The sequence below is a fragment of the Canis aureus genome, chromosome 23 (assembly GCF_053574225.1).
Source record: "Canis aureus isolate CA01 chromosome 23, VMU_Caureus_v.1.0, whole genome shotgun sequence".
Lineage (NCBI taxonomy): Eukaryota > Metazoa > Chordata > Mammalia > Carnivora > Canidae > Canis > Canis aureus.
The window spans coordinates 9,742,952-9,770,706 of NC_135633.1; the positions used below are offsets into that span (position 1 = coordinate 9,742,952).

At 55.7% G+C, this 27,755-nt stretch overlaps 2 protein-coding genes and 1 long non-coding RNA gene across 6 annotated transcripts; 1 reads left to right on the forward strand and 2 right to left on the reverse strand.

Moving 5' to 3' along the window:
* Positions 1-307: 307 nt before the first annotated feature.
* On the forward strand, positions 308-20,861 carry IGSF22 (immunoglobulin superfamily member 22). Of its 2 annotated transcripts, XM_077866242.1 has the most exons (23): positions 308-451; positions 2,312-2,445; positions 4,779-4,910; positions 5,251-5,387; positions 6,471-6,570; positions 6,653-6,692; positions 6,984-7,158; positions 7,805-7,918; positions 8,407-8,569; positions 9,189-9,461; positions 10,409-10,693; positions 11,446-11,570; positions 11,670-11,811; positions 11,975-12,271; positions 13,634-13,936; positions 14,730-14,903; positions 15,113-15,241; positions 15,879-16,175; positions 16,813-16,901; positions 17,003-17,195; positions 17,659-17,958; positions 19,091-19,420; positions 20,625-20,861. In XM_077866242.1, exons 2-23 carry the CDS (start codon positions 2,337-2,339, stop codon positions 20,690-20,692), a joined length of 3,975 nt encoding a protein of 1,324 aa, XP_077722368.1. In that variant the 5' UTR covers positions 308-451; positions 2,312-2,336; the 3' UTR covers positions 20,693-20,861. The 2 variants fall into 2 exon arrangements, with proteins under 2 accessions (XP_077722368.1, XP_077722369.1); XM_077866243.1 differs by lacking the exons at positions 308-451; positions 2,312-2,445 and adding an exon at positions 2,470-2,530.
* Positions 640-2,896, reverse strand: LOC144294552 (uncharacterized). The gene is made up of 2 exons (XR_013361906.1): positions 2,247-2,896; positions 640-1,053 (listed from the first exon to the last, which is right to left on the reverse strand). It is a non-coding gene; the product is annotated as an uncharacterized LOC144294552 (long non-coding RNA).
* A 1,179-nt stretch (positions 20,862-22,040) lies between the features above and the next one.
* On the reverse strand, positions 22,041-26,284 carry TMEM86A (transmembrane protein 86A). 3 transcript variants are annotated; one of them, XM_077866246.1, is made up of 3 exons: positions 26,151-26,284; positions 23,912-24,176; positions 22,041-23,561 (listed from the first exon to the last, which is right to left on the reverse strand). In XM_077866246.1, the coding sequence occupies exons 1-3, from the start codon at positions 26,169-26,171 to the stop codon at positions 23,125-23,127; spliced, it is 723 nt and encodes a 240-aa protein (XP_077722372.1). In that variant the 5' UTR covers positions 26,172-26,284; the 3' UTR covers positions 22,041-23,124. The 3 variants fall into 3 exon arrangements, with proteins under 3 accessions (XP_077722372.1, XP_077722371.1, XP_077722370.1); XM_077866245.1 differs by lacking the exon at positions 26,151-26,284 and adding an exon at positions 25,342-25,544 and having other exon boundaries at positions 23,957-24,176; XM_077866244.1 differs by lacking the exon at positions 26,151-26,284 and adding an exon at positions 25,342-25,533.
* Positions 26,285-27,755: the final 1,471 nt, after the last annotated feature.

Consider the following 27,755-nt stretch of genomic DNA (forward strand, 5'->3'; position numbering starts at 1 on the left):
CCTGTGGGCCCATGTACGTATGCATGTGTATGTGCGTGCTAGCACACGTACACGCGCGCGCACACACACACACACACACACTACCCGGAGCCCCTCAGCTCAGATGGGCCCCACCCACCAGCAGTGAGAACCCAAATCTCTGCCAACAGGACCACCGCCCTCAGACTCCTGCCCCCACGTCTGGTCCCGGGCAGTCCCTCCAGCCCTGGCTTCAGCCACACTTCCCCCATGCCCCGCCCCCCAGAGCAGTGTGCCAGTCTAGCTGGGGCAGCTGTGGAGCTCCAGTAAGGGATCGCCCCCAAGGGGCCAGACATTTAAGGAACCCGTGACTCCTGGTGGCTCCACTGTTGGGGCAAAAGAAGGAGACCGCCCGCCGATAGCCCAGGCATAACTGCACCCCCAAGGCCGTGGACACAGCATTCAGGGGTTAGGAGGAACTGGTCACACAAAGGTAAGGCTCCCCTCTTTCCTCAAGAAGGGGACAGAGCCGGCTGTCTTCGGAGCCCAGAGCAGGACAGCCAGAGTAACCCAAATAGCATGAGTGCGCTCCTTGGGGGGTCGCAGGTAGGAGCTACCCCAGGTGAGCTGTCGCACAAGGGAGACCTCATTTGCAGCACATAAGGAGATCACGGGGAAACATTTCCAAAGCTGTGACTCCCCGAGCAAGGGCGAGTGGGTTTCTTTTATTTACGGTCAGGATGCATATTTAGATAGGGGAGCTTTGTCATGGCTGGTAGAGGTGGGCATAAGGTTGCGCGTGCGCCCTAAGGAAACCTGCTCATATGTACGTTGTATGTTATGTAAAGGAGGCTTGTGCTGCTCCTTGGGTGGAGATTTCAGTATCATAATGAGGTGCAGGTAACTGGTTGCTCCACGGTCCATCTGCACAGGTGTGAGTCGGGAGTTGAGCTCAAACTGGTCTGGGTGGTCTGGGCCGCCCAAGCTCCTGTCCAGGCAGTCCTTACTGCTGGAGGGGTAGTTTTGGTTTCCATCACAGGATGTTAGGCCCCTCGGGTCTTTTGCCTGAGTGAAGAGATGAGCTGGGAAGAAGAGCTTAAAGGAGAATGTGGGACAAAGTTTTGATAAAGTTTCAGTGGGTACAAGCAGGTGAGGAGTAAAAGTCAGCTCTTGGGGTCTAGCCGGTGACAGTCTCAGAACTCAGGAGTGGAAGCAGGCAGAGATATGTCATGGCAGGTGAGATGGAAGGTGAGCCTCGAACTGCCTGGCTCAGAACCAGGCTTTTGGATCCCTCCAGGGAAGTGGGCTGGGGGTCAAGAGGCCAGGATTCTAGTCTGAGTGACCTCGAGCAGGTGATTTCTCTCAGACAGCAGTTTCCTCCTATATAAAGTGTGGGTGGAAAAAGTGCCATGCTGGTTAAACAAAAATGGAACATCCATTCATCAAAATGCTCTGTAGCTGTTAGCAAGAATGCAGAAAATCTTTATGAACTGGGATGGAGAGCTCTCCAAGATGTATTAAGTGAAAAAGAAAGGGCGGAATAGGAATACCTGAAGTGCAAAAAGAGGACGAGGATAAAAATATACTTGTATTTGCATGAAGGAGCCTAGGAAGGAGCCGAGAGGCCACAAGTGCTTACATGTGGGGGGATGATTGGGAGATGGGAGCTCAGGAGTGGGAGGGAGCTCTTCATATAGATGTTTATATTGTTTTATTTATTAATTATGAGACTGGATTACTGATTTTTTTAAGTATAAGAAATGAAAAAAAAAAAAAAGAAAGCTCAACCTCTGTCCTTTCCCAGTCACAAATGAAAGCAGAACTAATGAAACATGCTATCATCTGTCTTAGCATTCCACCGATGCCAGGGGTCCCCAGGGCCCAGGAGGAAAATGCCTGCTTCCTTCTAAGGCCCACTGTAGTATGGCTTAGTCAGGAAGTCCCTTCTTAGGTCTGACTTCATTCCCCCCTGATGAAATATTGGGCACCGCCTCCCTAGTTCCACGTAGCTATCACTCTGTCTCCTCAGCTCCCCCTGGGCCTTACCCCTTGGATCCCTGGGTAAATCTAAGCCCTACATTCTCTCCCCCTGAGAGTTGGAATGGTTTGGGGTTACTTGGTGGGTGACAGGCCCACCAGTCCTCCAAACCATCCTGGGAAGGTGAGATACAAAGGGAAGAAAAGAGAGGCCAGAGAGAAGAGGCTTGCTGCCCTACTTCCCCTCACCCTCCCCTTGTGTCCGCATGCCCTGTCCCTTCACACACACACACACACACACACACACACACCTCTGGATCTCTCTCCTATTCCCTTCCTTGTCCTTCATGACCTCATTCTCTCCCTGGTCCTCCAGGTGAGTGCCCACGCCTGCTGTCACCATGACGACCATTCACCACAAGCAGCTGCTGCAGGAGCACGTGTCCATGGAGTTCTCGAGCTCCACCACCCACGTGCAGACCTTCTCCCAGACAACCAAGATCGTGGGAGGCAAGTAGACTGGGCGGAAGGGGGGATCGGGAAAGGGCAGCCTTTCTTCCTCTGCATCCACCCCCTGGGGGTGGCCTCAGTCTCTGTGAGTACTGGGCCCCTCAGGAGCCCAAGGTACAAAGAGCAGCCCTCTCCTAACCTGTGCTTTGATAAAGCTTCAGCCCCTGGGATGTTCACCCACAGATCAGATCTTCTGAGAAACAGCTTAGGAAAAGCCAATCACGTGAATGTGTATGAGCGACGGAGGAGCTTCATTGCTTGAGGAGATCAGAGCCGTAGGCTAATGGATGTATATCCGATGGCCGACTTTCGGGCACTGAGGAAGCTAGGGAAGTAGCTACCGTCCTAGGTATGAGTAACGCTGACCCTGCTCCACTTAAGAAACAGGAGATTTGGAGCTGCCTGTGCAGAGAGGATGAACACATAAACAAGTGACCTAAGCTTCCAGGCTGTCAACCCTTGGGGACCAGGCTTGGGGGAGAGCAGATCCAAGGGAAAGCTGAGAAATGGTCTCAGAGCAGAACACATTGTTTTAGTCATGTCTCTAGTGGAAAGTGATTAAAAGGTGGCCAGGGGCCAGGATATCCAATATCTCCTCCCTGGTCACTGCCCCTCCCTCAAAGTCCTGGAGGGGCCGAGTCCCTCAAACTGCTGTGTGCACAGGGGTCAGGGCCAGATGAACGCTCTATACCAACTCCTCCCGGACAGCAAGCCAGGGCAAGTGCAACAGCTGGAACTCAAGACCAGAAGCTGCAAACTCAAGTGATTATAGCAGTGATTCTGAGCCCTGGCTGCACAGTAGAATTATCTTAGTGCAGCAGGGAGAGAGGAAGGGGAATGAAAAAATAGCAATACATAAGTCTGGGGTGTGTGTGTGTGTGTGTGTGTGTGTGTGTGTGTGTTTCCAGCTCTCCAAAGATTCTAACACTCAGCCAGAGTTTAAAACCACTGGCCAGCCGGGTCCAGGCAGGGAATGTAAATGCAGAAACAAGACTAAGGGAACCACAGAGGACATGCCCCACCCACAGAGGCCCCCACTATTCACCACCCACTGACTGTTGTCATATAGGGATTATGAGCTCAGTGGTGAGAATCCAGAAACCTGTCTTTTTATGTGAAATCTCTTAATTTTTAGATATAGGGCTACTTTTGTTCAACCGTCGAAGAGATCAAATAAAACACATCTGCAGGTCAGGTGCAGCCTGCACACTGCTTCCAGCTTGCTATTTAAAACCAGGACTTCTTTTTTTTTTTTTTTTAAGATTTTATTTATTTATTCATGAGAGATACACAGAGAGAGGCAGAGACACAGGCAGAGGGAGAAGCAGGCTCCCTGTGGGGAGCCCAATGTGGGACTCAATCCCAGCACCCTGGGATCAGAACCTGAGCTGAAGACAGATGCTCAACCACTGAGGGCTAAAAGCAGGGCTTCTTAAGACATTTTTTGCATCTCAGTCCTTCAGATTAGTTGTGATAATAGAGGCACCTACTTCACTGGGGTATTGTCAGGATTAAATAAAATAACCTCTGTAATGTGTTTAGCACAGTTCCTAACACGAGAAAAGTACTCTGTGAATCAGAGCAATTGTTTTTAACTGTCAGCTCACGGGCCAACAAGATTTTTCGTAGTGTATACAGCAAATACAACTTTTCATTCTCCAAATACAGAGTGACCTTCCCACATTGAATACGCTCTCGCAGATAAGGAGATTCCCACTATGGCCCCCCTGGAGTGGGAATGTGTCCTGTTCCTCACTCAAGAATCATTACTACTCCCATTGCAATCACTGCAGAACCACAGAACTACAGCAGAGCTCAAGTAAACTATCAGGCCTCCCTAGCAGAGGGCCCCCGCCTCTTAACACTACTGGGGGACCAGACCTTCCAGGAGGGAAGCCCAAGAGATCAAGAACCCCCCTCAAAAAAAGGAAGTCTCTTTTTTAAAAAATTAGGGGGCACCTGGTTGGCTCAGTGCTTTAGGCGTCTGCCTTCGGCTAAGGTCATGATTCCAGGGTCCTGGGATCGAGCCTCGCCAGGGGCTCCCTGCGCAGCGGGGAGTCTGCTTCTCCCTCTTCCCCTTGCTTGTGCTCTCTCTCTTTCAAATAAATAATAAAATTTTAAAAAAGAAAAAAAGGACCCAATAATAAAGGTAAGAGGGGTTGGCTCCCCCTGGTGCTTGGAATTTGCCCTAACACAAGGGCGCCTGACTCCAGTCCTGTCGGGCCCAAGGCCCCGCGCTGGCCTCCGACAGGGCCGCGGCAGCAGAGATGGGCCCTCGGAGCCCGGCCGAGCTCCGCCTGGGGCCCATTCTGACCTCTCACCTGCCACCACAGAGGAAGTCGTGACAAGCAAGTCCTCGAGCACCGTGGAGTTCTTCAGCTTGGTCACTCGGAGTTCTGACATCCCACCGGGCGAGAGCGTCCCAGAGTTCGTGGAGAAACCCCACCCGGTCACCGCGTCCGAGGGTGCGCACTCCCCGTGTCGCCCCCACACCCCTAAGTGCTTCCCGTTCGTCTCCCAGTGCCCCCACCAGCACCCCTGACCAGCACCCCCCACCCCTGGACCCCACCAGCACCCCCCCACCAACCCCCACCCCTGGACCCCACCAGCACCCTCCCAACCCCCACCCCTGGACCCCACCAGCACCCCCAACCCCCACCCCTGGACCCCACCAGCACCCCCAACCCCCACCCCTGGACCCCACCACCGGGCTGCGCCAGGCTGAGGGTCCCTCCCCGCCCAGGGCGGAGGCAGGGTGCAGGCAGGTCTGCCTGGAGGTGAACTTGCATCCCGCGCCCACTGCAGGGGATAAAGCCATGTTCCGAGCCCGGGTGCAGGGAAACCCCAAACCCAACATCTCCTGGAAGAGAGAGAGCGGCATCCCCATCAAGGAGTCGGCCAAGATGTTCTACGACAGCATTAACAAGGAGCACGTGCTGAAGGTGCGGGGACCCCAGCCTGAGACGCAGTTAGGGATGAGGCCAGAGGCAGGGACCCAGGGCATGCCGCAGCCCCCTCGTGGACCAGAGGGCCACGGGGCGGCCCCAGAACCGGGCCATGGGACATGAGGCTGTCACTGGCCGAGAGGAGGGGAGGCTAAGAGAAGCCGGGTCGGGAGCTGGGGCCTAGCTAGAGTGAGTAGGGTAGGGGACCAAAGTCAGGGGCGCGGCGAAGGAGAGCTGGGCAAAGCCCAGGAGGGGCAGGCCCACCAGGAAGAGATCCAGCTGTTCCAGAGGTGAGAGCCAAAGGGAAAATGAGGCCAAGCATGTGGGCATGACTAGACCGGGCGGGGCCGTGGTGGGAGGAGGGCAGGCTAAATTGGGGCTGACAGGGACAGGGGGAGGAGCTGAGTATAGTGTAGGGGTGAGGCTCAGGAGTCCTGGGCCCTTCAGGGGAGCCTTCCAGAAGACGCTCACCAAGGGCTGATCATCTTTAGATCTAACCAGCTTCTGCAACCTCTGGCTCCCTTGAGGGAAAGGAGGGATAAGTCCGGGGAGACTCCCATTTGGTCCTGCCAGGATATACCGTTGTGAAGGGCAAAGAGCCTCCCCTCTCCCCCACAGACAGAACTCGGTTCCTTCCCCTCCCATGGTCCTATTACTGGACTCTGAGCCCCACAGAGCGCACACAAGCTGCCGAGTCCCCCTACCGGCCACCCCTTATACAAATTCATTCAGCGAGCACCTTCCGAGGCCCCACTGGGCTGTAAGTGCCATCCGGGCAGGTGCCAAGGCAGCCTAATTCACCAGTTTGCTCAGGCTCGGCCCGGTGCCTCCCTCGTACAGAGGAGTACTTATGTGTTAAAGAAGGAATACTCATGCCAGTGGCAGAAACTGCTCCTAGTTACAACTCAGAGTTAGTCCCTATCTTCCAGCTCACAGCCTAGAAGGAGAATCCCATGCAAAAGCATACACCCAATGCTCAGCTCCTCTCCCACCCACCCCCATGCCCTCCTCCTTTCCTTTCTCACAGAAAGTCTCCCTGGGGTCCCCCCCTCCCTCACTAATAGCCTGACTCTGATACAGCTGGAGCCACTGACCTCCGATGACTCTGACAACTACAAGTGCATTGCAAGCAATGACCATGCAGATGCCATCTACACCGTGTCCTTGCTGGTGACAGAAGGTGAGCCAGCTCCCTCCTCCTGGCCTTTCCTCTCAGGGACCAGACTCTCCCTGTCTGACCCTGATCATCTCTCTGTCCTCAGGTCAAGAGAAAATGGATTTCAAAAAGATGTTGAAGAAGAGGTGAGACTTGGACCCAAGCTTGAGCTTGTAAATAAACCCTCATGTGTTTGCAAAAAAAAAAAAAAAGAAGAAGAAGAAGAAGAAGTGAGGCTGGGAAGCTCCTCTGCCTGGGGTGCTGTCCCTCTACCATCCAGGCTAGAGCTTCTCGAAGGTCTTTCAGCAGGGCCCTGAGTTAATGGTCCAGGAACCAAGAACCGATGAAGTAGGGAGGGGAATCTCAAGGTTAGGAGAGGCTCCCTTTGTCTTCAGAGGGAGGTACTGAGTCCAAGCTTGGTACCCACCTCCTTGCAGGGCACCCCCTGCTCCCAAGAAGAAGCAGAAGAAGGGAATAGGTGAGAAAGAGATGCTGGAGATTTTGTCCAAGGTGCCCAAGAAGGACTTTGAGAAGGTCTGCATGGAGTACGGCTTCACCGACTTCCGGGGCCTGCTCAAGAAGCTCAAAGAGATGAAGAAAGTGGAGGTGGAGGTCAGTGCCTATAGTGGGGCAGGGGTCTGCAGGCCAGGGTCTGGGTCTCTCCAAAAGTGCTAGTGCCTGTGCGTCTCCCAGTGGCAAGGCCTCTCCACCCTGCACACACATGCTCAAAGGCAAGAGCAGGAAAGGAACTTGCCTTCCTTTTATGTCTTCTCTCTCCACAACCCCCTCACGTGCTTTTGCATGGACTCCGGAGTCAGACAGACCTGGATTTCAAATCCCAGCTCTACTGCCTTATTAACTATGTGAACTTGGGCATCTCTCTGAACCTCAGTTTCTCATTTGCAAATGAAAATTCTACTTTCCTCTTCCATTTGTTTTTGTGTTGTCATCATTCATTCATTCAACCAACTCACAATTATTAAGCATCTACACCAGATTTAGAGAACTTACGTAATGGGCCCAGGTACATAATGACTGTTCCACGAATGGTGGCTCATTCTCATCATGCATCACATATCTGTCTCCCCCTAAGTCTTGCAGGCTTTCAGTGGCAGGAAGTCGGGGGGAAGCATAGCTATCCAATCAGCCTAGTCATTTCTCCCCCAGACCTTTAGGGGGTTCCTCCAGAATTGCGTTAACAGACTGGTCAGGCTCCAGATGTCCCTTCACCTGCCATTTTATTATCACAATCTCACAGACCATCCGGATTCTGAAGCCCCTGGAAGACATACAGACCAAGATTGACACCACTGTGGTCTTTGACTGCATCATGGAGCTGAAGGATCCCAATGTCAAGATGATATGGATGAAGGTGGCGTGGGGGCACCTAGGCAGGGCCTGCTCGGCAATATCATTTCCTCTCTTCACCTCCTCCCTTCACAGACCCCCTTTCATTATCCATCAACCAGGTCCCTTCCTCCAACCCAGGAAAAGGATGCCTGTTGGTATGATTGAAACTGGCTGAGAGCTGGGCTTTATTCTTAGCTGTTCCATCATTTTGCTTTTTCATTTGCAACAGTTACTTTCCTCTCTTTGTGCCTCAGTCTACCCATCTGAAAGGCTGCAGGAGGTAGTCCTGAAGGTCACATTAAGAGTTCAGGTCTCAGGGGAGGCAGGGCTCCTGGGTTCCACTGTGCCAGATGATGAGGCTAAAGAGATCTCAAGGGTCTCTGGTGTGTCTGGGGATCTTAGAGAGGTACACATGGCACCCCCAGCTCAGGCTGGCCTTGGGAAATGGGGACCTCTGGAAGTCTCCTCCTAAAGTCTCTCATCAGCTTTTCTACCTGTTTCATGAGGCAGGGTAATGAACCACTGAGGATCCAGTACTCCCTAGGCAAGTATGATGTGAAGCAGATGGGCACGAAGCACATGCTTGTTATTACAAACGTGAATATGAATGACGCAGACACCTACAGCCTGGTCGTGGGTGACAAGCGGATGACAGCAGAGCTCACAGTGCTGGGTATGAATGTGGGCATCAGGGGGAACCAGGAGGACACAGTCAGGTTGAGGGAGGAATAGCTGGGGAGAGAAGACTGTGGGGCTATGCAAGAGAGGACTGCATAGGGATGGACATTAATGGAGGTGGGAAACGTGGGGGACAGGACTATGAGACAGGAAGTGCTATGGGGCAGTGTGGCATCGTGGTTAAGTGCACGGTCTCCAGAGTTAGATTACTGGGGTTCAAATCCCAGCTTCTGTCATTATGAACTTGTGATCTGGGACAAGTTATTTAACTGTTATTTGCCTCAGTTTCCCCATCTGTAAAATGGAGAATAATAGTAAAATCTACCTACATGGGAATTGGATGCATTAATATGTGCAAATTGGCTAGAATAGTGCCTGGCACAGATCTAAAAGTACGTAAGTACTTTTTTAAATTGCCGTGTTAACATTACTGGGGAGGAGACCATACGAACATTGTGGGAGGGGTTCACAAGCAGAATGAAAGGAAGGATGCTTTTCCAGTTGTGGGCTACAGGAGACCAGTGATCCTTGAATCTCCATGCCCCCCTCAAGACCGCACCCCTCAGGAGAGACCGGGCTGCAGCCCAGTGACTGCCCCTCCTACTCTTCCACAGATGAGCCACTAAAGTTCTTGGGAGAGATGAAGCCAGGGAAGGTGACAGAGCGCCAGACAGCTGTATTTGAGATCCGCCTCTCCAAGAAAGTGCCTAACTTTGTGTGGAAGTTCAATGGGAAGGAGCTGAAGAGGGACGAGAAGTATGAAATCACAGTGTCTGAGGATGGTCTGACTCACACGCTTAAGATTAAGGATGCCAGACTCAGTGATGCCGGCGAGTTCTCTGCTGAAGTGGGGGACCTGGTACAGAAGGCCCAGCTCACTATTGACCGTGAGTGGTTGGACCAGAGCTTTAGGGGTGGGCCTCATGCCACAGTCACCTCCATGTGGGCAGTTATCCTCCCATCCATCCATCCATCCATCCATCCATCTCTCTTTGCAAGGCCCTGTAATGGGTACTAGAAAAACAGGAGGTTCTCTTCTCCACTAACTCCTAGTGTAGTGGGGGAAGCAGGTGTGAAAATGGAATTAGAACATAAGTTCTCAAGCAAAGAGTCTTATGATCTAGTTGGGGGATCGTGGGTCAAGAAATGATTAGCCTTTCTGGCTCTAATGTCATATATTATAGCCCTTCACTCTTAACCACTTGCATTCTTACATTAGAGCAAGTTTAGAGAGCTACCCATGATGCTGGGTACATCAAGAAGCATGTCATACATGTGAACCGCGCTTGACACGTGTGACATGGAATCGTCATGGCTGTGATGGAGGGAGACACAGAGGTGGTGGGAACCCAAAGAAGGGGCACTACTTGGTAATGTCAGAAAAGACGTGATGAGGTGATGTCCAAGCTTTAGCAAGAAGAACAAAAAGGAGTTCAGCTTTCCGCAAATGGGGAAGAAGAGAGGAAATTCTCAACAAAGAGAACAGCATGTGTAAAGGCCCAGACACCAGAAAGACAATGCAGTTATGGCTGGAGTTCCAAAGGGGCATTAGAGATATTGACTGACGTGCTGTGAGGAGGTGAGAGTTGTTAGCCCATTTTATATATGAGGAAACTGAGACTCAGAAAGTGAATGCATTGCATACAGTCAGCTAGCAAGTTAAGGGGCAGAGCTAGGACTCTTCCTGCCAGTTACCTCTATAGATCACATGTTGCACACGTCCCATGTCACAAGTCCCTGTGTTTCTGGGACCAAAAAGAGAAGCAAGGTAGCATGTAGCTGCAGAAAAGGGATGTTGGGGGTTGGGTGCAGATCCAAGCCTACCTGTCCACAGGCATCCCCATCAAGTTTGTGAGAACCCTCAAGAATGTACGTGTGAAAGAGAGAAGCCGCGCATGCCTCGAGTGTGAGCTGACATCCAAGGATGTGACACTGCACTGGAAGAAGGATGGGCAGCTGCTGGAACGCAGCACCAAGTACAGCATGAGCCATGAGGGCAAGCGAGCAGAGCTGGTCATTGAGGATGCACTTCTCAGTGACAGTGGCGAGTACACCGTGGTGGCCATGCAGGATGGAGACCCCACTGAATACTACAGTACTGCCATAGTCACCGTGGAGGGTACACATCCACCCTGTCAGTCCCCACTGACCAATCCCACCCAACCCTGACAGTTCCCTACCAGGGACACTGATCAGCCCCCTACTGACTCCAACCCTCCTCAGACTATGATCAATTTCTACCTCCCCACTCTGACCACCCCATCTCCCAATTCTGACCATCTCCATGACCTCCCAGGCCCTGACCATCTCTACCTCCTAGACCCTGATCATACCTCATCTCTTGAACTCTATCCAAAATCCCTCGACTTTATCCATCCTTCACTTCCAGGCTCTAAACAGCCCTAGCAGCCCTGATCATCCTATACTCCTTGACCCTGCTCAGCCCCTACTCACTAGCCCTGACCACTCCCCACTGACCTTGACCACCCTCAACTCCTAGAAACAGTCTAGCATGACCATAAGGAGCCATCCCAACTCCCCTAACTACCCACATCCCCACCATCTATTCCCCTTCTTTAGCTAAGCATCCTAAGACCCCACTGACCATCCTCCAATGATAAGCCCCCCGTTGGCCATTTCCCAATGCAAGGGACTTTTCCCCAACCTCCCACCTACTTGCTCCAGTTCCTCCCTCCACCCGACCATTCACCAACTGCTCACTGACCATTCCCAAACCCTCTGCCAATCCTAAATTACTTGGATAGACGTGGCACCCCTGCCTCTTCCCTTAGCCATGACCACCAGACGTTTTCTGTAAGTCCCTTCCCGCCGCCAGCACCCTAACCCAGCCCATGCACCCCTTCTCCCCAGAGCGTCTGGCCACAGTGAAGAGCGGGATGTCCGACGTGCACGCGGCCACCGGGAGCCCGGCTGAGCTGTGCGTAGTGCTCAACGACGAGAAGGTGGAGGGCGTGTGGCTGAAGGACGGCAAGGAGGTCCGAGGCAGGGGCTGGAGGAGGGGACCAGGCGGCCAGGGGTCGACTGGGCGGACGTTGGTTGGCACTCACGCCCGGCCCGCCCCCTCCGCCTCCCAGATCACCGACTTGCCGGGCGTGCAGATCGTGAAGCAGGGTGCGGTGCACAAAATCATCTTCCCCAATATGGGCCCGGAGCACGAGGGCAAGTACACTTTCCGGGCCAAGGGCGCAGAGAGCGAAGCCTCGGTATTCATCGCAGGTAAGGCCGCCGTCCACTCGCGGCGAAACTCATCCACGCCCGGCCGGCCCGCGAGCCAGCGCAGAGCTCTTCCCCGACCCCCGCGGGGTCCTCCTCCACCCCTCGTCGCCCCACTCCACCCCCCGATCCCTGCTGGGCCAGCCTGCCCCGCCACCCCCTACAGATCCTCCTACCATCGACCCGTCCATGCTGGAGGCGCTGGCCGCGCACCCCGTGACTGTGAAGGTGGGCCACACGGCCAACATCAAGGTGCCCTTCCGGGCGAAGCCGCTGCCCAAAGTGACGTGGTACAAGGACGGCGTGGAGGTGACGGAGGAGGAGCGTGTGTCCATGGAGCGCGGGGAAGACCAGGCGCTGCTCACCATTTCAAACTGCGTGCGTGAGGACAGTGGCCTGGTTCTGCTCAAGCTCAAGAATGACCACGGCACAGCGACAGCCTCTCTGCACCTCAGCGTGCTGGGTGAGGGCAGGACCCTGGCTGGGCTGGGCTGGGGGACCTGCAGCTCAGCGCTCCCCATGGGGCTAGAGCTGGAGAGGGGGTTGACAATGGGGTTGGCGTGCTGGCTTTGCAGCCACAAGCCCACTTTCCAACTCCTGATTTTGTGGCTCTGGGCAATTCAAGGCACCTTCTGAAGCCTCAGTTTCTTCTTACCTGCAACAGGACGATTTGGTTTTTGTTTGTTTTTTGTTTTGTATCTATTTCAAGTGAATCTAAGGCACTTAGCAGTGTACAACACATAATAGACCTTCCAGTATTAAGTGTTGTCATTGACGTGGAGATGAGGACATGGTTGGAAGGCAGAAATGAAATGAAAGAGGTGGGGCTTAGGGATAGAAGTGAAGTTGGTGGGGAAGTTTTGGGGGTTGAAGTGAAATGGAATGATGGGAGGTAATATAGGATTGAGGATAAAATGATGCTGGAAAAATGAAAGGGGGGCCGCCTGGGTGGCTCAACAGCTGAACATCTGCCTTTGGCTCAGGGTGTGATCCTCGTCCTGGGATTGAGTCCCACATCGGGCTCCCTGCATGGAGCCTGCTTCTCCCTCTGCCTGTGTCTCTGCCTCTCTCTGTGTGTCTCTCATGAATAAATAAAATCTTCAAAAAAAAAAAAAAAAGAAAGAAAGAAAAAGAAAAATGAAAGGGGGTAGGAATGGGATTTGAGATGGGTCTGAACATAAGGCTGAGATTTGAGATGAGAGGCTGGCCTTACTGAGCTCGTATTCAACATGTAACACACACACCCCACACCATCGAGCTGTGGACTGAGAAAGTTTGGGTTTCAGTTCAACTCAGCAGATGACTGAGCCCTTCTGTGTTCTCAGTGCTGAGGACACAGAGATGGAGGTATCCCAGCAGTCTCTCGACCCAAAAGGGGTGAAAACTAGCTGACGTGTAATTATAATGTAAGATAAACTATCAATACCGGAAAGCACTGGAGTTCTGGAAGCTGAGAGGAGGGGTGATCTTGTCTGGAAGGACACAAGGGGAGGGTGGGGGTATCAGCTAAGGCAGGGGCCCCCCAGATCCCCAGTCCACTCATGCCTAACGAGTGAGAGTTTCAGGCGGCCAAGGCTCAAACTCTTTGGGCAAGTCTTACCAGGAGGGGCAGTGAACACAGAGCAGGGTGAGGGATCCAGAAAGCTCCCTGGAGATTCCTGGAAAGCCTCGGTATTCGTGGCAGGTAAGGTCGCCGTCCACTCGTGGCGAAACTCCTCAGTTAGTGAGCGGATCTAACTATGCCCCAGTTTGGCTGGATCTCCGGCAGGTGACATAAAGCCTTTCTGATCCTTTGCTCCCATTCTGATGCTATCGTCTTCTGCAGACCGTCCCAAGCCTCCCCAGGGCCGGGTGGAGTTCCTGGAACTCTCTGGAAGCTGTGTGCACATGAAGTGGAAGGCCCCAAAGGACAACGGCGGGCGGCCTGTGACGCAGTTCATAGTAGAACGGAGGATGGTCGGCAAGAAGTCCTGGATTAAGATAGGCGAGGTGGACAGCAAATTCACGAAATTCTCCACCAACAAGATAGAAGAGGGGAAAGCCTACCAGTTTCGTATCCTGGCGGTTAATTCGGAAGGAGTGAGCGACCCGCTGGAGACGGATGAAGTGTTTGCGGGAAATCCCATCGGTCAGTGACGTAGCCCCTGCCCAGTGGGAAGCTCAGTGGTCAGGACGGGGTCTTCAGACAGTGAGGAATGCCAGTCTGTGGGGCAGTTCCCTGGGGTCCCCTCTCTAGCTATCCTATGGGACAGACGGAATCCAGACTAACAGCAGAACATCGTCTCGGGCAGGAATTCTCGACTTTTCTCAGATCACATGCACGGCACACTCCGGGGCGTATAATCAGAACTGCATTCAATTCCAGGGAAATGACGCCACTTGTTTCTCCATTTCAGAAATCATCCCAAATGCGAAGGGAAGTGATGTTGTTTTAGAGATAACCTTGAATCTATCCTTTTTTTCTCAAAGAAAACCCTTGACAACATTGGCATTTTAATTATGAATGCTAATTAACTACTTGTAACACTCCTCCCGATTGGTCTCCATGTCTCCATGCATCAAGTACCTTAAGATGCTGGAAAAATGAAAGGGGGGCACTGTGGCATTGGGGATGACTCAGGTTGGAAGATGCGAGTTGGTGATTCTCAGTCTTGGCCACACAGTAGAATCACCTGAGGTCTTGAAAAGCATGCCGATGCCTGGCCTCCACTCCAGGCCAAATAAACTAAACTATCTGGAAGTAAAACCCAGCCATTGTTTTTGGTGATGGTATTTTTTTTCTTTTTTAACTTCCCACTTGTTAAGAGTTAAGAATCAATCATTGGGTTTTTTTTTTTTTAAGGAGAGAGCCAGAGATCAGCATGGGGTGGGCAACTGTCCACATGCTCTCCCTTCTGACCTCTGCCCTCTGTCTCCCACAGAGCCTCCTGGTCTTGCCTCCCAGCCTCAAGTGACTGATGTGACCAAAGAGGCCATGACCATTACATGGAATGCCCCAACCCAGGACGGGGGAGCCCCAGTGCTTGGCTACATTGTGGAGCGGAGAAAGAAAGGCAGTAGCCTATGGGTGCCAGTCAACAAGGACCCCATCCAAGGTGAAGTCCTAGGGAGAGAGGCCCGGGAGGACCAAGGGAGGCTTTGCTGGGTGGACCTATGTACCTCTGCTACCCTGAACATATTCCATTCCCCAGTTCCTTTGGGGTTTTTAATAGCAACTCATAACCCCCTCTTCCATGTCCTCCCACTCTCTGGTCTCCCATCTCATGGATCCCCTGCCTCATGACCCCTTAAATTCCCATTTCAGACACCAAGTGCACCGTGGATGGTCTCCTGGAGGACACAGAATATGAATTCCGAGTTATAGCTGTGAATAAGGCAGGCCCCGGACAGCCCAGTATGGCATCCAACTCAGTGGTAGCCAAGGACCCCGTCAGTGAGTAGGGGGGGTGCCAAGTCCCAATATAGTAGAATTCAAGGTAGACAGCAGAATTCTTCTCTGGGAAAGTCTAACAGGATGACCCCTCCACACAGTGTCCACTTTCTGGGAGCTGCCAGCCTAACAAGAGGAACAGGATTCACACACAAAAGAAAGCCAGCAAATAAAGATTGAGAGTCAGTGAAGAAAAAGGCAGGGTAGAAAAAAAAAAGTTATAAAACTTTGAGCGTTTCTGGTTAGGTTAAGGTGGTGGAGGCATGTTTGAGGGTTGTGTAGGGCTATCGGGTAGATGGTTGGGAGAGTGCCGAGCTTAGGAGGTGAGATGGGGGTAATACACATGAATGGATGTGGTGGAGATGGTTGGGCTAAAAGGTGGAGTTTAGAACATAGGGGGATTGAGGGTATAGGGTATGTTGGATTTGGAGGGTATTAACTTCAAGCATGAAAGGCTGGAGCCAGTGAGAGAATTGAATCTGGCGGTTATTGAGTGTTCAGGGTTGGTGCTCAAAGTGTAAAGTGGGAGTTGGAGGCAGTAGTGGTGAAAGTTAGGATTCGGGGTTACTGACTGTGGGAACTGGGCATGGAATGGAGTACAGATGAGTCGGAAGGCCAACTGGATGTCTGTGCCACCCAGAACCCCCAGGCCTGGTGCAGGGTCTGCACGTGTCTGATTCCTCCAACTCCAGCATCTCCCTGGCCTGGCGGGAGCCTGCAGAGGGAGACCCCCCCTCCGGTTACATCCTTGAGATGCGGGCGGAAGACACTAAGGAGTGGTCCAAGTGCACAAAGATCCCCATCTCGGGCACCTGCTACACGGTGGGAGGCCTCACCGAGAGGCAGAAATACTTCTTCCGAATCCGGGCTGTGAACGAGGCTGGGGTCGGGGAGCCTGTGGAGCTGGATGAGGGGGTCCGTGCCATGCCCCCACCAGGTGAGGATGCAGAGAGAGCTGGGGTTTAGGCCCCAACATCCTAGCATCCTGGGTGATGCTCTGATCAAGAAGTCATCCATACCTGCACCTGGACAGAGCTAGGGGTGACCCGTCCCCACCCTCAAAAACCCACTCACTGTATGCCAAGTAGTATCTACTGTGTGCCAAGGGAGGTGTTAGAAATATAGAAACAGGGATCCCTGGGTGGCGCAGCGGTTTAGCGCCTGCCTTTGGCCCAGGGCGCGATCCTGGAGACCCGGGATCGAATCCCACATCGGGCTTCCGGTGCATGGAGCCTGCTTCTCCCTCTGCCTATGTCTCTGCCTCTCTCTCTTTCTCTCTCTGTGACTATCATAAATAAATAAAAATTAAAAAAAAAAAAAAAAAAGAACCTTAAAAAAAAAAAAAAAGAAATATAGAAACAAATGAGACAGGACATGCCCTAGAGTCTTACATACTAATAAGGGAAAACAGATGAGGAACAACTAGATGCTTTGCAGCGCGGGGGCTGCCCGCTGTCTATGCGGCCTGTCGTGAGAGCTTGGAGGAGAGGTTGGGAAAGGCTCTGGCGGGAGGTTTAAAGCTGAGTCTTCCCAAGAGAGAGGTCCATGGCCCCACCTCTGTGTCCCCATCGCAGCTGCCCCCAAGTTTGACCTCAGTGCCCGGCTGAAGAGTCACATGGTGGTGCGCGCTGGGACAGCCCTCTGCATCCACGCTGCCTTCTCTGTGAGTCGTCCCAGACCCTGGCCCCCAGATGCCCACCGCCTAACCAAGACGGCCAAAATATCACCTGGTTGACCCCAGTGCCATCTCCGGTCACCCCGCAGGGCTCACCACCACCCAATGTAATCTGGCAGAAAGACGGCATCCCCACCAAGGGCCGGGAAACCATCACCAAAAGCAAAAACCACTCCCAGTTCCTCATCAACAGCACCAAGCGCTCCGACTCAGGGGTGTACCGCATCTTGCTGCAGAACGAGTTTGGAGAAGCATCCTATGACATCCACGTGCGTGTGACAGGTAAGACAGCAGGCGGAGGCCTCGGGGAGGCAGCCTTGCACACACTTGCAAAATATAGCTCCCCACCGCTGGAGTCCCTGGCCCTGCGGAGTCATGCCTCGAGATGGTGAAGGCTTCTCGGGCACCACAGAGCAAGACGTGATTGGCCTTTGCCTTCATGGGGAGGTTTGTTTCCACTTTTCTAAGCACTTTACTCGACGTCCCTGTGGTAGTTTTTGTCAACCCTATTTTGCAAATGGGGAGAGGGGTCTCAGAAAAGATAAGTAACTTGCCCAGGTTCACAGGGCTGGTAGGCGGCAGCGCTACACCCCAGAAATAGTTCCTGCTGCCTCCCAAACACCAGCGGCCTGAACTCAAAGGGACATTATCTACCCCACACTCCATAGGGCGTGGCAGGTGGCCGGGGCGGGGCACATTCTTCAGGCCCCCAAGGGCGGCCGATGCACCTTGTGGCTCTTCCCAGATTTCCCACGGCCGCCCACAAACCTACAGCTGTTTGAGGAGGTCCCCAACACAGTGACTCTGACCTGGAACCACAGCCCTGACGTGCAGGAGGACAGCGAGGCCCACTACGTGATCCTGAAGCGGGATGCCAGCACCGCCACCTGGTTCACGGCCGCCGACCACGTGTTCAGCAACAAGTACACGGTGACCGGGTTGCTCCCCGGCAGGAAGTACTACTTCCGAGTGGTGGCCCGGAACGAAATTGGTGACAGCGACCCCCTTGACTCCAAGGATACCTGGCACGTCAACAAGGACAAGAGTGAGTGGGGGCCGGGGGGGGGGGGGGACTCGGGGGTTTGGGTGATACCCCCTGGCTGGCAGGGATGACATGGGCCTTGCCAGGGGGAGGAAAGATTTGAGGTACCATCGGAGAGCCAGGGAGGGGGGAAGGCCAAGGTCAGGGATGCTGGGAAGGGAAGCAGCAGCACTCCCAAGCCCAGAGGAGATACTTTGTGGGTGCTCTGAGGGGTGGGGCTGAGGTGGAGGTGCCCCTGGGCGGGGAGTGGAGAACTGAGCACGACCCTGGGACCCTCGGGGGGAGGACTGCCGAGGGTCTCCCAGGAGGACGTTCAGGGAGGGAAGGGGTTAAGGGTGGAGCCAGGGTCGGGAAACTGAGGCGGTGCCCAGCCCGAGGAGGCTGAGACGTCGCGGGGGCAGCCCGATGGGCCAGAAGCTGGCAGCGGGAAAGAAGTCAGGGCTCCTGGGTCTGCAAAAGGGGAAAAGAAAACCACGCGCACCTGGCTTTGGTCGGGGACCCTGGAGTGACAAGGGCCCGGAGGGGGCGGAACGGGAACCTCAGGCACGAGGGTAAAGGCGCAGGCTGCCGGGGCCTGGGCTGCGGGGGTCCGGGGTGCGGGGCTCCACAGTGAGGAGGTCCGGGGTGCGGGGGTCCGGGGTCCGGGGTGCAGGGCGCCGGGGTCTGGGGCAAGGGGGTCCGCGGTGCGGGGGTGCGGGTGCAGGGGTCCGGGGTGCCGGGCGCGGGGCCCAGGGTGCAGGGTGCGGGGGTCCGGAGTGCAAGGTTCCGCGGTGCGGGAGTCCGCGGTGTGGGGGCGCGGGGGTCCAGGGTGCAGGGCGCGGGGGTCGGAGGCGCGGGGGTCCGGCGTGCGGGGCGCGGGGTGTGGGTGTCCAGGGTGTGGGGTGCGGGGCCTGGGGTGCGGGGGTCTGGGGCCCAGGGTGCGGGGGTGCAGAGGTCCGGGGTGTGGGGTGTGGGGTGCGGGGCCCGGGGATGCGGGGCGCGGGGATCCAGGGTGCGGGGGTCCGGGGTGCGGGGGTCCAGGGTGTGGGGTGCAGGGCCCGGGTTGCGGGGGTGCAGAGGTCCGGGGCGTAGGGGTCCGGGGCCCGGGGCCCGGGGTGCGGGGCGCGCTCACGGCCGCCGCGTCCCGCCCGCGCAGTCGAGGACCTGAGCGCCAAGCTGAAGCCCTACCAGCAGAAGGACTGGCGCCACGCGCCGCGCTTCGTGACCCCGCTCAAGCCGCACACGGTGCTGCGCGGCCAGGACTGCACCATGACCTGCGCCTTCCTCGGGAACCCGCGGCCCACGGTGACCCTCTACAAGGGCGACGTCAACATCACGGCCAACTCCAAGTTCTGGTACAACTCCACCAGCGGCGTCTGCACGATCGTCATCCCCACCTGCACGCTCAAGGACAGCGGCGAGTACAGCGTCCTGGTGGAGAACGAGCTGGGCAAGGACCGCAGCAGCTGCGCGCTCACGGTCTACGGTGAGGCCCCCGCGGGGCGGCCCGGGGGTGAGTGGGGGTGCGCCCAGGCGGCCGGCTCCTGGCACGGCTTTTTCATCTTCTCCAACATCAGGGGGTGTAAACACTCACCCCCTGGCCAAAGGGGCACCTCTCTCCCATCCTCTGGATGTCCTTTGTTAGGCGCCTGGCCCCTGCAGACTGGGGAGTCTGCAATCCCTCGGCAGATTGTAGCCCTTGGGGGGCCTAGACTTGCTTTGCACAAGATACTGGTGATTAGGCCTAAACCGGACTCACCAGTCGCAATCTCTGCAGCAAGGTTCTGGAAGGAATTTTTATGTTTACAGTATTTTACAGGTGATTCTGATAGGGAACCAAGCCTGAAAGCGGCTGGATAAGGATAGTTGGGAAATACAAATGGGGGAAGGACCGAAGGGAACCCTAGTGGAGACCCTTCCTCTGCACAGGGCACGCCTCTGCTAGTGTGTGTGCCTATATTTCTTCCTACACACTATCTTCACAACTACACGGCTAGTGACATGAAGTCTAACTGCAAAGCTGACCTGCCCTGCTCCCTTCTTGCTTAATTAAACTCCCTAACTTTTCCATGATCCTCCTGAGAAAATCCCAGCCAGCAAGGCTCCCCACACTGTCCCCTGCGCCCCACATCTACTTCTCCAGCCTCATCCTCTGCCACTCGCTGGACTCTCCGTGGCAGTCCACTGTGTCCTGCGGTAGGTGCCTTTCTTTAGGGGAAAGTACCGTGTTCTGTTGCTCTGTCTCTCAGATACCCAGCCAGGTGTCTGGCACTGAGATGATGCCTCCAGAGCGGCTGCTGAACTGTGCGACAGAACTGGGCCAGGGAAGGCATGGTGGGAGACACCCAGCTTTCATTCCACAGCTAGAGAAATCCCTGACAACTTAATTCTGGTTGTAAGCTCATGGGCCCAGGGCCCTGGCTCCACTGCTCTCCAGCCGTGTGACCTTGGCAAACCACTCTGAGCCTGTTTTCTCATCCATTTCTTAGGGCTGTTTGGAGGCTTAAATGAGATAGTGGATAGAAGTGCCTGGCGCGATGCTTGGCAAATATTAAGTGTAGAATAAGAACTCTTCGTCCCACACTCTCAGCTGACCTTGGGAGACTGGGGCCCTCACTGCACTTCCAGCAATTTGGAGGCTGCCTTCCAACCAACGTTGACACTGACAAATACTTGTTTTGCTCTTTCAGACAAAGATGACAAGTCAATTCTAGCATCAGTCACTGAAAGTCTGCAGAAGTCAAAGTACCTTATGTGAGCTCCGGCCCAGGCCAAGCATCAGGAGGATATTGTGAGGGCCTATCCTGTTGTTTCTGGGCCTCTTCTGTGCGTCGCCCCAGTGAGGGTGACCCCGTTTGCTCTCTGGTGCTTGTCCGCGTAAACAGTCCGTGAAGTGAAAGCATGGGACAATAAACTGACTAAGCTCAGCCCTGCCTGTTCCTGAGGGTGATGTGCAGGGACCAAGGACATGGACTTGGGAGTGGATGGGGGCACACGGAGCATGGACCCCAAGTCACACTTACCTTGAATGTGACTGGCCTTGGCTTGCCTTCCCCTCCCCGGCAGCCCCAGTGCACCCTCCCCTCCCCTCAGGGCAAGGTTAAACAAGTCCTAATAGGCTTTATCCTTCTCCTGGTCCTTCCCCCACCCCCCTTTCTTCACCAGGTGTGTCGTTGTTGTCGTTGTCATCAGAGTTCTGGGGTTTGAAGGGATCAGGGCCTTGCCTCTTTAGTGTCCAGGATTCCCACTATTTCAGAATTAGTGCATCTCAGAGCTAGAAGGGATTGGTCACCCAGCTCACTAGGTTTCAAACTTAGGTTTTACAGCAGAATTCTCTCTTTAACCAAAAAAAAAAAAAAAAAAAAATCATAAGAAACTACTGGACTTCAAACAAAGATAGGGGGATCTCTGAGCCTCCCTCCTCTACTTCTTTCACTGTCTCCCCCCAACCAGAGGTCTCTAAAAATCCTAATTTGAAAATTATGAATTCACCCATCACTGAAATGGGACTAAGTCTCCTCTATCCAGTCCTTACTACTCTACACCCTCTCGGCTAAGGGCACATTCACCACCACCCAAGACTTCCCTCTCGGCTTCTGGGTCAGGCAACTGCCCATTAAGATGCAAATGCCCCTGGTGCGGAGTGACTCCACTCCATTGTTTAGCCAAGGGCTTCCCATCTAAAGTGCAAATCAACCAATCTAATCTCCCTCCTCCCCACTGTTTGACTGAGCTCAGAGTCCAAGGAGAGAGGAGACGCTAGAAGGGAATCTGGATCACGCGAGCGGGCAGCAGTAAAGGCCACTGAGTAACCACGAATTCCCAAAGGTGCCAGGCACCCGTGCACAGGGCAATGCATCCAGGAGAAACTTGGATGGTGGCAAATACTACCCATCCCCCATCCTCCGGAACTACATCCTCACCCATACACGTGACCAAGGAAGTGAAGGCCCATTCCAACCGGCACCATGTCACCAGAGCCAGGGAGCCAGCCTGGCGCCAAGACGCACTGGCCAGCACTGTGACCCAAGCTGTAAGGACATCCAGGGCCCTGGCACCATGCCCCCATACCCTCCTCTCCAGGACAGGCACATGCCACACAGGGAGATAAGCAGGCCAGCGATGGCCCTTGGTTTTTATTTTTTTGTTCACGTAAGCAGCAAGGGATAGAGTTGTCCCACCCATCCTTGCTCCTTTTGCATTGAATGTGCCTTAGGTCTTATGACCCTAGAAAGTCATCAGAGGCCCCTCCTCTCACTCTCAGTGCAGAAGGGACAGAGAGGAAAGCACTGATGGAGGCAGGGTGGGGTCCCAGCTCTCTAAGCTAGGCTCAGCACCCCCTCAGCAACTCCCTGAGGCTCTCTCCCTATAAGACTTAGACAGCAGGACAGAGACAGATGGCAGAGCAAGACATAGACAGGCTGGGAGACAGACCACACACACACAGACTCACGTGCACAGACACACAGACAGGCTGGCCCCTTCCTTTGGCATGGTTCACCCTAGCCCTGGGGATAGGGTCCTAAGGGTAGTGGTAGTAGGCCTGCACGCTGGGCTAGCCTCTGAGAGAGATGGGACCAACCAGAATCCTTGGTAACCCAAGCCCCCAGGCCAATGAAGTCCCCAGTCTTGCCTACCCGGACAGACACCCCTTCATCTTCCCACCCAACACTTAGAAATTGAGATTGTTCAAGTAATAAGGAGAGATGAAGGAAAGGGAGATTCCATCCTCATCCAGTCTTCCCAACTAGGGGCCTGCAAAAGGGGCTTCAAGCCCTGGGCTTGGGTCATCTCAGCTCAGATTTCTCCCCTCTTCCCTTAACTGTGCAGATTACAAAGAGTGGGAGTGGGTGAGTCAGACTCTTCCATCTAGTAGAAGTGGGAGGCGGTCAAGACACTGAGCACCATCACCCTCCAGAGGGGTTTTGACAGTCCCGATGGGGTTAGAGGTGGGGAAATGTCTAATTCTGGCCCCAGGAAGGAGAATTAGGCTGGCTCTTTTCAGCTCTCAGAATTGTTCCAGACCACCAGCTTTGCTAGAGAGATCTTTTTCTGGCTTACCCCCTCACTTCTACATTTTCCGGGTGGTATTCACTGCCGCAGGTGAGACCTACAGCCATCCTGACCCAGTTCTTGCAGGTTCTAGACCCCCGTCCCAGAAGAAGACAGGGGTAACCAGACCCTGGCCTCTCAGTTGGCCTTGCTCAGTCTGTAGTCTTCCATTGGCTCCCGGCTTTCAACAGCTGACAGGGCGATGAGCATCTGGGCAGCGTAGTAGGTGGACATGATGAGCGCCCGGGAGTAGGGCACGAGGAAGCAGAACTTGTTGAGGGCGATGGTCAGGTCTGAGATGATAAAGAGCACCGCACCACTGCCTGCTGCCAGCTCAGTCCAGCGCCAGGCTGCCCCGACCAGCCGCAGTCCTGCCATAGCCCGCCAGCCCATGAAGCCGATCAGGGCCACATAGACCCCCACCAGATAAGTGAAGGCATCTGAGAGGCACGGGTAGAGGAGAGCATAGGCCAGGCAGGACAGCACTGCCATCACCAGACCTGTCCGTAGAGCCAGTGGCCGCATGCCAAAGGCCGAGGCGTAGAGCATGTGGGTCACGGCAAACATCAGCAGACCTGGGAGTGAGAGGGGATGAAGGGATGCTGAGGGCAGGCTCAGGTGAGTCATGGGGTGGGGGCAGGAAGGGAGTGCTTGGGATAACCCAGGAGCTTTGTCTGGGGAGTATCCGGGGTGGGAAGAAACCCACAAAGATATACCCGCCCCTTCCCCTGAGGAACTCCAGAACTGATCACCAGACCATCTGTAAGGTAATCCTCCAACCAGGGCCCCACAGACTTTGGCCTCAGAACCCCTCAGATTCTCCATGTTCTTGTTCCAAAGCTCCCTCTCCCAAATCCTTGCCACCTAAGACCCTCTAAGCACCCAGCCCCAGGATTCCTCCCAGGTAGCTACTGTGGCAACTGACCATGCACAAAGTAGCCCTGGTCCTGCCAGATGAGGAAGGCATCACCTAGAGCGGAGAAGACGAGCCCCACAAAGATGCGGGTGGCACTGGGGTGGGCCAGCAGGAATCCTAGGCCATGGGCCAGAAGGAAGAGCCAGAGGCAGAAGATGGGCAGGCACTTGATGAGGGCGCTGACCCACGATGGGCTGGTCGAAGGCAGCCAGAGCACAAAATACACGCAGGTGGCCTTGAAGAAGGGCACCAGCTTGGGTCCCTCACTCTTCACCTGGAGGACACAGGACAAGGGCAGCACTCAGCACTTGGAGCTCAGAAGCCCACGAAGGCGTTCAGAGCCAGCACCCTCGACCCAGACATACACCCCAGAGCCAGACCCACCTCCCGAGGAGAGAGGACACACACAGAGAAACCCAGTTTGGCCTGCCCCAACCACCCAGCAAAGTATGAACATTCCCATCACCACCCTGAGGCCTAACTGATTAGGAAGGGGGAGGGCTCCCCCGTTCCTGCGGTCGGTTGGCCCGTGTGCATTCTTGACCCAAAGCAGGACCAGAATAGTCACTCACTGAGCAGAAAACAGATCTTGGGATAAAGTCCCCTCCTACAGGCAATGTTTCTGCCTTCCTGGCCCCTCCCTGTCCTTCCCCAAAGCCCCTTTAACCCCTCTAGGCCACCAGCCGTCTGGAATGGAGTGCAGTCAGCAGGAAACCACAGAGACACCACAACTAGCCAACTCGTGATCCTCCGCAGTGGGGCCAGGGCACAGGCTTAGGGCCCTGGCAACACCCTGAGAGTGCCAGGAATGCGTGAGGGTGGGTCCTCCGCCCCGACGGGCTCTCTCCTAGGCCAGTGTGCTCCTCAGCCTCCACTCCAGCTGCCCCTAAAGGTACCAGCCTAAAGGTACCATCAAGAGCAAGGAGAGGAGACAGGAGTGCTGGCTGGAGAACGACTTCAGGGATTGGGGAGTTGGGGGAGGGGGGCGCTGTCTGTTGGTCCCTCTCATTTCCCAGAGAACAAGAGCAACTCGAGAGCTCATCAAAAAGAGAGGCAGGAAGCAGGGGAGGGGTTCTCTTTCCAGCTTTTGATCTGAAGCCAGCAGACTGGCTGGGAGGAGATGTGGAACTGAGAGGGAGAAGTTAGAGCAGCTGACTCGGCCTCAGCCCGATGAGGGGGGAGGGCAGCTCCAGAAAGGTGTGTCCCAGGCCACTCCGGATCCTCTCCAAGCTGAGGGAGGGGGCTAGCGCAGACACTCTGGATCTGTGATCTCCTGGAGCTCCTTTCCTGGGGCTTTGGGCACAGGGTCTCTGCGGGCGATTCAGAACTGCCGAGGTTCCCTGTATACACACGCTCTGCCCTAAATGATTGTGCCTCTGGCTGGGTGAGCTGTCCAGCACGAGGCTCGGGGACACCCTGACTCCCACACCGCCGGTTACCTGAGGGCGGCTCAGACCGGGATGAGGGAGGCTGGGAAGAGGCAGATGGTGGGTCCAGGATCCCAGCCTGCCCTTGCTCCGCCAGGGGTGAGGGCAGGGAGAGAAGATGACTAAGTCCCTTCCTAGGGAGATCTCCCCCATCCAGGCTCAGCAGGGCAGGGGCAGGGGCCGGGGGCAGCCCGGCCCAGACCACCGACCCCACAGTCCCTGGCTCCTCCCAGCAGCCACCTGCCAGGCCTCGGGAGCATCAGCGCCCGCTCCACACCCGTCCCCAGCCCCGAGTTTCCCATAAGGAGAAACAGGCCGGAGCAGCAGCCGGGGAGGCTCGGCCAGTCCCGGAGAGCCCGACACCGACCCGGGCTCCAGCTGAGAACGTCTCAGAGGAAGGGATGTCAGGAGCGAAGGGCCCCGCTGCTCGCACTCGGGGGCACCCCCCGCCCGGGCCCGGGCTTGCTTCTACGAGGCGGACCCGGGTCCGGGGGAAGCGGTGCGGGCCGGGGTCCCCGGGAGGTCCCGGGAGGCCCCCGCCGCCCCGGGGTCGGCCGCGCGCGGTCCCGGTTCTCGCCCCGCCGGCCGCGTCACACACACGGCACCAAAGTCACGCTTCCGAGTCACGTGCCCACTGTTTTCCTCCCTCCCGCCGGGGCGCGGGCGCTGCGCGGGGAGGAGGGGCGCCCGGCCCGGGACCCCCGCCCTTGCTCGGCCCCGGCGGCCCCGGCGGCCCCGGCGGCCCGGCCTGCCGCAGCCCGGTCCCCAGGCCGGGGGGCGCCGGCCGCGCCGGACACCGGCTCGCTCGCTCGCTCACTCACCACAGTGACCGGGGACACCATGGCGGCGGCGGCGGCGGCGGCGGCGGGACGGGCCCGCGGCCGGGAGCGGAGGCCGAGACGCAGCGGAGCCGCGCGGACCCGCACTGCCTCCCGCTCGCCCGGCGCCGGGGTTCGGGCTGCGATCCCTGTGACGTCACGCCGCGCGCGGCCAATGAGAGGGCTGGAGCCCGGGGGCGGGGCGCCCGAGGGGGCGGGGCGTCCGAGGCCCCGCCCCGCCCCGCTTTCCCCCCCCCCCCCCCGCCCCGCCGGGGGACCCGGGCCGGGGCGCCCGGGCCGTGACCGCGGCCGTGACCCTCGGGGCTGGGCGAGGACCGGGCCCGGCCGAGGGTCCCACGCTCCTGTCGGGCACACACTTCCCATAACCCGGGGGGTAAAGGCGGGGCCCTTCAGCCTTCAGACACGCAGCTCCCACGCACGCACCTGGGATCACACACCGCCTGCCTGCACGCGTCCACACGGACACGCCGCGGTCAGGTGCGCACCGCCTTCGGCGCAGGAGGCACATCACCAGGCACACAGCAGCCCGTAGACACTTCATCGCTACATAGGTACAGACACACGCAGAATCACAATTAATTAGCCTTAGGCACTGGGGCAGCCCAGGTGGCTCAGCGGTTTAGCCCCGCCTTCAGCCCAGGGCTTGATCCTGGAGACCTGGGATCGAGTCCCGCGTCGGGCTCCCTGCATGGAGCCTGCTTCTCCCTCTGCCTGTGTCTCTGCCTCTCTCTCTCTCTCTCTCTCATGAATAAATTTAAAAAAATATTTAAAAAAAATTATCCTTAGGCACCAAACAGGTATGTAGACCCAAAACCGCAGTTCGACACACGTCCTTGGACGTGAAAAGAGACACTCATACAGGCACGCAGCAGCCCTCAGACGGCAACACTCCATTGCTCTTAGGCACATGCCTCTCATAGTTCACAAACAACTATAACACAAGAACACACCAGAAATGAGCATACTTGAGGCCCCAGAGGGTGTGAACTAACTTTGCCAAAATCCGGCTGAGGCAGGTTTAGCGTCGATGTTACAGACACTAAAGGTCCACGGGCACATTTGGAAACGAGCCTCCTCAGACTCCTGGGAACGACATGGGTGGACTGGTGAGCTGTCAAATGGACTGGGACAAAGATCCCAGTCTTGCCACTTCCATGCTGTGTGATGGCATGAATCACTTCCCCTCTCTGGCCTTGGTTTCCTCATGTATAGGATGGATGCATAATCTGTAAGGTTCCTCCCAAGCCAGCGGGTTGTGTAGGATGGGGAAGAGGCAGGCTGCTGGTGTCAGGAAAGTCCAGGTGGCTTCCTGCACATGGGGCATTTCAGATACTTGTTAAATAAAGCCTGGCCTGCAGTCTTTGATCTGCAGCGGGAGGAGAGGAGCTGTGTGCCAGGCTTCGGGAATGGGGGGTTGGAGGGGATAACCAGTCTTCAGTAGCCCTGATTACCAGCCAACAGGGAGTTTTGTGTGCGTGTGTGTGTGTGTGTGTTTAAGATTTTATTTATTTATTCATGAGAGGCACAGAGAGAGAGAGAGGCAGAGACATAGGCAGAGGGAGAAGCAGGCTCCATGCAGGGAGCCCG